Source organism: Hydra vulgaris, chromosome 09, assembly GCF_038396675.1.
Source record: "Hydra vulgaris chromosome 09, alternate assembly HydraT2T_AEP".
Taxonomy (NCBI): Eukaryota; Metazoa; Cnidaria; class Hydrozoa; order Anthoathecata; family Hydridae; genus Hydra; species Hydra vulgaris.
This window is the reverse complement of record NC_088928.1, coordinates 12,335,474-12,344,155: the sequence shown is the minus strand read 5'-3', so window position 1 is coordinate 12,344,155 and position 8,682 is coordinate 12,335,474. Positions and strand designations below refer to the sequence as shown.

Below are 8,682 nucleotides of genomic sequence, written 5' to 3'. Positions count from 1 at the left end.
TGTTTAGTAGACATGGAGTTTCTCAAGTTTAAAATTTTTTTAAAGTAATACTATGTTTTTAATTTTCTTAAATTTCCAGCTACAACAATATTTTTGATGGTTTACTTAAATGTTTTAATCTACAACGGACTCACAACCTGTTTCATTAATATTGAGGTCATTACGCAAAATAAATTTATTCGATTTGTTGAAAAAAAAAAGTTTCCACCACCACCGGCGCAATTAAGACGCAGTCAGTGAATTGATAAGTAATTATTTAATTCAAATTTTGAATTATTTTCAGTGGTTCTAAGCCAAGTTTCTGTGAGACAAATTATTTTTAAACCGTAATTAAGTTAATGCAATATAATTTTAAGATTATTCAAACTTTTGTCAATAGTTCAAATGTTTATATTCAAAATGGAAAAAGTATTTCTATTATGACAAAGATATTGAGTACATTTTTATTACTGCCTTTTTTCACGTTTTCGAGGTTCTTTTTGATTTAAGTAGTAATTAATCACTAACATTCTCGGAATTTAAATTAAATGAGAAACTGTTGTCCATATCAAAAAGAAAAATTCAAAATAACCACGAAAACAATATATGTTAAAAATAAAGTAAATTAAAGTTTTAGAGCTAACGATAAAAATATATGCGTAACAAAGATAATTTTTGACTTTTATTAGAAGCCCAGTTTCGAACGATTGTTCGGGACTGGGCTAAGTTGATTAACTTATCATAGATACACACATATTTACCGGCTGCTCGTCAAACTTTTGAACGAGCAAGATTTTATCTGTTCCCTAAAAGTTTTTTTAATTTGGACTGTTTCGGCACAAAATCTTCATTGATACAAATGTTTGTTTTTGTCAAGTGAATAGCTTTTTTTAAGATTTTACTTTATCTTTAAAGTCTAAAGGTTTTATTACTGTAGTTCTTGGTTTGACTTACTCTCTGACCAGTTCTATGAGCTCTATTTTCTATCTAACCAGTTCTATGAGTTTAATTGTTTCTCTGACCAGTTCTATAAGCTCTCTATTACTTCACTATATATAAACTGTTCTTTAAAAATTTTTGTTCACTTTCAGTCCAGCTTTTGCCTTAGTTTTTTTTTTTTTGAGATCGGTCCTCTATCCCACTTAACTTACTCTTTATTATTATACATTCACAGTTTTCTTTTTGCATAACGTTTTTAAGTTTGGTTCAGTTTGAAAGCCAACGTTATTATTATTATTATTTTTTTTTACGTATTTATATTATCGGTCATCGTGATACAGACTTCGCTTTAATTATTTAAGAATTTTAAAAAATGAATTATTTTAGCTGGAGAATTTAATTTATATAAACCTACAAAACTGAAAATATTGGCTCCGTCTAACCTCCAATTGTTACATCAAGGTATTAATTTGTGCTTTTTTTCTTCCACATAAATTTTTTCTTTAAAATAGAGTTTATAAAGTGAACAATGAAAGAAAAGACAAGTTAATTGATAAAATTTCAGTTTACATTTTACATTTTTTTTTACTGAATGAACATAATTATAAAATTATATAAATATATTTATATATAAAAAAAAAATTCACATTTATAATAAATAATCCATATAAAAATATATTACAATTTAGGACAGAATAGTCTTAAGAGCGTTTTGAGCGTGATGGGTGTGAACTCGAGGTATTTCTTGACCAGGAGCAGGAATTCTTGTTTGTTGACTGAATAAAAAATAATTTTAACGTTAATAGTCTTTTAAAAAAATTTGTAAACCGTTTACTAAGCGTATTTGAAAAAACTGTTTGATAAACTTTGTTTATGACAAACTAACCTTATTTGGCATAAAATATGCTTGGTAAACGGTCTTGTATATAAATGGAATTTTTTTCCCGCATGCTTATAAAACATCGGCAAAAAATCCAACAGTTTTCCTTTGGCGTTTGAAAACTTTTGTTTACTGCTGTCCTTTACTACACAAAAAGATATTTAACAGCTTTTTCCTTTTAGATCAATAAACAATTATACAGACAACTGATTTGAAAAAAGCATTAAAAAAATTACCTAGTTTCATTGTGGTTGTTGTGAAATGTTAAAATATCTGGAGTAGGAGAAAGCATGACTACATTAGGTCCTACAAGATTACCATTCAGAAGAGAAGCAGCATTCATTTTTGGTTTGTCATCAGTCTCTGTTTCAAGAAACTTTACAAACAACTCCGAAAACGACTACAAAATAATGATAATAATAATAATAATATATATATATATTTATATTTATATATATATATATATATATATATACATTCATATATATATATATATATATATATATATATATATATATATATATATATATATATATATATATATATATATATATATATATATATATACATGTATACATGTATACATGTATATAAGTATGTATGTATGTATGTATGTATGTATGTTAGGGTGTTTTAAAAAAAGGTCATGTCTGAAAAAAAAAAAGAGCCCTAGCTCATCATCTGCCCAGACCAAGATTTAGTACTAAAAATTTTTTTTTTTTTAGTTTTTGAATACCGTAAGTCTCCCTTCAGGGGGTAAATGGGATAATTTTTAGGGCGCTTTGTACCATTTTTAAAACTGTTTGTTGAAAGTATTAAAATTAATATTTTTAATTTTTGTTTTTTATATTTATGCTTGTAAAGACTTTAATTTGTAATTTAAATTTTAAAGAATTTAATCAAAATAAAATGGGCTTTATTCTCAAAAAAAAGTTTTAAACTTATAAAAATTGTTTCAAAAAACACTAAAATCCATAAATATTTAGCGAAACACGTAATTATAAAATTTTTTATAAATGTTCTTAAAACTCTTAAAAGTACATTATGTTTTCGATTTACTTTTAAGACAGTACTATATTGATTTCTCAATTATAATCAGCTCCAGGGATTTTTATGAAAAATATGTTAAAGAGAGAGCCTAGAAAGGGAATTAGGATACATTTTAACTATTGATTACATATTTTTACTCAAATTTATAAAAATTAAAATTTAAAAATTTAAAATCGGTAGTAAAACATGTTTTAAATTAAAATACAGCAATCCCAGTAAACTAATGATACTCTCACCTCTCTTTAAAAATTGTTATTAAAACTTAAGAAACTAGATTTAATTTTATTAGGATATGAATATCCTAATAAATAATATTAATTAGCATTTTGAATTACTTTAATCAATAATAAGCTTACTAAATCATCAAAATATTAGAAGACTATATACCTGTGTTGGTACCAAAAAACATAGCTTTGCTTTTAGAAACCACTCTGTATAGAAATGACAAATGAATAATGCCATAACAGTCATTTCTTCTTTGTGTTTGTCAGCCAGGTTTCAAAATTCATTCATTAAAAGATGCATAATGCATTAAATAGTATAAACCTTTGCAAGATGCATTAAATAGTATAAACCTTTTCCAATAAATCTTAAATAACAAACTGGTTTGGTATGTGAAATTTTGTCTTATTTCAAAAGCTATTCTAGGAAAACAATTTGGACGGCGATGAAAACAATTCCAAATAAAGGCATTTTTATGCAAAAATAAAAAATAAAATACTTGCCAATAAAATAATAATACCTCCAAATTGATCAAAGGCAATATAATTGTTTCCTAACCTAATTCATCTCTGATGTGACTAGCAAAACTTAGATAATCTAAACCATTCTTATACAACTCTGCTGATAGATTTTTATTTAACATTGGTGTGCTTCTTTTACTTCTTTGTACAAAAAGCTCATATCTCTAGCTCCAAGTCTAAATTTTATTTAAAAACTTTGGCATATATATAATTCTGACATATATAAAATTCGCCGAATGGTCACACACGAGCAGTGAACGCCTGAGGGAAGAAATGAAGTACATTAGAATAAAGGAGGATTATTTTTTAAACAAAGCATATTTTGACAGTTGTCAAGACAAAAAATAAAGATTAATAGAGAAATATTTAAAATATAAATAAGACAGACAATGCACTTAAACAGCACTAACAATAATAATAAACACTAAATTGTTTTCTAAACACCAATATTAACTAAGATATACAAAAAATATGTCACCAAACAAAAAATAAATAAAACAAAAAATTGATTACAAAATTAAAAAGTAAGCATACAGCAATAAAAGGCCTCAGAATTGAAAAAAAAACATTAATGCCAATGCGTGAACATAATTTGTGTAGTGATTAAGTAATAAACATCTCCTCAGAGGATCAGCACTTATAACTAGTTTATCCTGTTAGACAAACATCATCGCCACTTATGCTTTACCCCGCGACTTACGCCTATTCCATACTGCAGTAAAAAAGGATTCACTACAAATAGCGAAAACCCAACCATACTCAAATTTGTAAAGCACTAATATTTTTTTATGATATGAAAAGTGTCGATCTACTGCACAATATAAGTAAAAATAATTAAATAAATCACTTACCATACCAACGGTAGAAAAAACTACGCACAATGAATTAAAATTCAAATAAAAACGCCAGACACAAAACTAAAACAACTAAAGTGCACAAACAGAAAATACTAATAAATTTTCCCTTAAGACCATTTAAACCACATAGTTATTTCCAGCAAAAATAAACAAAAAACAATCAATGGCAATATACCCTATTAAAAACTACTAAAAATTAAGTAATATTTGAAAGTAGAAAAAAACATATATATATATCGCCTGCAAAAATGTAAAGATTTAAACATGTAGTGAAGGATATAAGAAATTCTCTGAATAATAATAAAAGACGAAAATTGTGTCTGAAAATTAAAACAAAGCTGAGTAATGAATGTAAGATAATATAGCATAAAAGTTCCTTGATAATTGTAATAATATGAAAATCAGCAGATAAATCATATATTAAAAAATATTGTAATAAGATTAACTAAATACTAAAATAAGAGCAGATAAATTTAAGACAAATAAGTGGTTAAAAAATTATTTTGGGTGATAAAGCAATAATATAAGTTGTGATTTTTATTTAACATTGGTGTGTTTCTTTTACTTCTTTATACAAAACGCACATATCTCTAGCTCCAAGTCTAAATTTTCTTTCACCAAGTTGGTCCTTTAAGAAAGCAATATCTTTTTCCTTGTCTTTTTTCTTATTTTATCTTTTAGTATTTCCTCTAACATAACATGAAAATGTTCTCCAATCCAAAATACTTTATTGATTTGCTCTTCAAATAAATGTCTTTCATTTACTTCAACAAAATTTGTTCTGTATCTTTGTTCTTTTAATTTCATCTACTTCTTCAACAATTTCTCAATTTTAATCTTGTAAAAATATTATTCAACAGTAAAAAAGTTTATGGATTAAAATGTTTTAGAACTCATTGAAAAAATTATCTAAGCTTCCATATTGTAAGCACTTTAAATCCACCAAGTATTTAAGGAACCATAAGTTTGGATAGTATACAGCAGTCACACTGATCAAATGTACAATTAGGTATAAAAGAAAACTTTTGGTAGAAAAACCTTCATTTTTCCTTTGCTATTTGCAGAAGGAGATAATATTAAATTATCTCTTTAATAGCTATAAATTTCTTTGTTGGAGGTTTTTTGATTAACAAACTTTTTTGATTAATAAACTTTTTAACTAATATTATTTTATCTTATCTAATCCTTAAAAAAAATTTTTAGTGGCATTTTATTAGTTTTTTGAATATATAATTCAAAAAATAAATTAAATATAAAATGTATTTCAAGAAAACATTATTTACTGAAAAAATCTAAAACTTGATCAGAAAAAGTGTAAAAAAATGTACATTGTAAAAATATTTTTATTTGTTAAATATTTATGGATAAGAGGGTTTTTTGAAACAATTTTTATAAGTTAAAATTTTTTTTTTGAGAATAGAGTCCATTTTATTTTAATTAAATAAGTCTTTACAAACATAAATATCTTAAATAATACAAAATTTTAATGTTAAGATTTCCTACAAATAGTTTTAAAAATGGTACAAAATGCCCTAAAAATTGCCCCTTTTGCCCCCTGAAGGAACCGTTAGGATTTTCATAAATTAAAAAGAATTTTTAGTACTAAATTATGAGGCAGATGATAAGCCAGCTAGGGCTCTTTTTTTTTCAGACATAACCTATTTTTGAAACACCCTAATGGGTCATTGCCAATGCCAAATGAAACACCCTAATTTTTAGTACTAAATTATGGGGCAGATGATAAGCCAGCTAGGGCTCTTTTTTTTTCAGACATAACCTATTTTTGAAACACCCTAATGGGTCATTGCCATGCCAAATGGACCAAAATTTTAGGAATTCAACATAGACCCCCTCAGATTTTGATGAAACTTAGTAGGTTTGTTAATATCAACAAGAAAAGCAATTCCTGAAGATTTCAGCATAAAATCTTTTGTGGTTCATAAGGTACAGTCGTTTGAAATTTCTGATTTTTCCAAAAATAAAAACTTCAGTAGCAAAAACATGTCTTGTTCATACTTTGATGCTCTATATTTTAAAAACAAAATTTCAAAAAACCTTCTAGTTTTTTTTATTGCATTCAACTCTTGACTTACTTTAATAAAACTTTGACATTGAATTCTCAAATGTCACATTTTTTCCATAATGGCTACCTAAAAAAGCTAAAAAATTGTTTGCAAATATAAAAAGTTGATTTTTGATGAGTCAATATACAAAATCTGCAATTTAAGAAGTAAAAAGACATACTTATTTAGTTTCTATATATGGTAGGCTTCCAAATTTTTTAAAATTTACTGATAAGATACAAATCAGTAAAAAATTATAGACTTCTAAAAATGGCTGCAGCTAAATCTAAGGAAAATGTGCCTCCACTTCAAACCACCGGCAACCAAGGACCAACACTGGTTTTAATAATTATTTTTTTTTCTTCCAATTTAATAGACTTTATTTCAGTGATTTCAGAAAAAAAAATAGTGGGTACTCATGGGGAAGTTACAAAATCAGAACAATGAAAATTGCCCAAAATGCATTAACAAAACAATAAACAATAAAAACAAAGTTATTGTTGTACTTTAGTTTGTGTTATATATTCTAATACAAAGTATGTATGAATTTAAAAGTATTTCACAATAAGTACTGGAAATAAGTTTTTAATTAAGCTTGAATTAAACTCAGTTTTTAAGTAGCCCTAGCTCCTACCTGCCCCCTATCCCAAGCATTTATTTATTAACATGCACATTTTTGTCCAGAACTTAGAAAAAATTTGTAATTGTACACTTTTTATTACACGGTGTGTCTGGTTTTATCTCTGATGTATGAAGTGAACTAAATATACACATATAAAAACTGTGAAATTTAGTTCTAAATGTCAGACAGTAAAAAGACTACATATAAAACTTATAAGTAGCCTATTAGGTTAAAATGAAAAAAAAGACTTTCTAGTCTAATTTACCCAATATTTAATACCATGGCCAAAAATTTTGTAATATTTTTCCAATACACTCACTATTCCACCCCTCCCCATTAATTTGACTTATTTCATTATCATGTTCAAATTTAGATTACAACTTATACCAAGTTAATATAGTAACTTATATAAGTTATTTGATTTGTCAACACAATGCACAAGTTGATTATGTAATAAAAAATATTATCTAATAAACAATCAATAAACATTGCGTCTTTCTAATAAACTTTTGCTAAAAAACTATGTTTAAAACAAATAAATCTAATTTATAATAATTTTGCTAAATTGTTATTTAATTATGTTACTTATGCTATTGTACAAATGTAATATTTCAGTTTTTTCTTGAGCTGATAGTTCATAGCATCTACCAGTTGTTGATTGAACGTTTAAAGATGAAATTTTGCATAAATTGTGCGTTATTGGAACCCAGCAAATATCTTCTTTATGTGGCCAAGTGAAAGTGTTTAACAAAATAGACTGCTTCATGAACTTGATAAGACATCTTGATTTTCTTCAGATATTTCCACAATATTGCCTAAAAACCATTTTGCATCATAAACACATGCTATATTAATTCCTGGTGAACGAGAAGAAAGTGGAACCATATGATGCATTTTAGAAACATTTACATTAGTATACATATTATCAAATGACACCGTCTCATCTGTAAAGTAGTTAAAGATTGTGGTATAAAACAATGGTGGTTTCTTGTTCCTGGAATTGTTGAACAAGTAGCATAACGCTCTTCTAATTTAAACTTTATGCAATGTAATACAATTGCATCATTTGAAATGTATTGAAGATATATTCCTTTAATATTTTGCTTACACCAATCATACATTTTTTCAGGTGAATTGATAGGATCTGTTAGTGATTGTAAACTGGCCCTAGCTACAAGTCTTTTGACAGAGCCCCCAACGCCATCACAAGCACTCTTTCCATGTGATGTGGCAAAAAAATGCCATTCTGCAGATACTTTATGATCTAGTTCATGGTGACATAAATTAGATATGTTTTTATAATTTTTATATTGTGAACCTGCACCATCACTAAAATAAATGCAGTGATTAAAGTAAGGCATCAACTCTTTTAAATGTTTTATTACTTCATAAATGAAACAATGAACTGAGTTTGTATTGTGTTGCAAATGATTTGAAATAATACAAACACTTTTACATTTTATCATATTTTCTTAAATGAGATAGGGGATAGGGGGGGAGGGGGCAGGTAGGAGCTAGGGCTACTTAAAAACTGAGTTTAATTCAAGCT

At 26.5% G+C, this 8,682-nt stretch overlaps 1 protein-coding gene across 1 annotated transcript in view; it reads right to left on the bottom strand.

The window, feature by feature from the left end:
* Positions 1-1,468: 1,468 nt before the first annotated feature.
* Positions 1,469-8,682, bottom strand: part of LOC101236368 (thyroid receptor-interacting protein 11) — a 30,747-nt gene continuing 23,533 nt past the window's right edge. Inside the window, exons 12-13 of the mRNA XM_065804753.1 lie at positions 2,035-2,198; positions 1,469-1,694 (exon numbers count right to left, since the gene is read on the bottom strand). Of these exons, the coding sequence (XP_065660825.1) occupies positions 1,604-1,694; positions 2,035-2,198 (255 nt within the window). The 3' untranslated portion in view covers positions 1,469-1,603. The remainder of the gene's footprint in view (positions 1,695-2,034; positions 2,199-8,682) is intronic.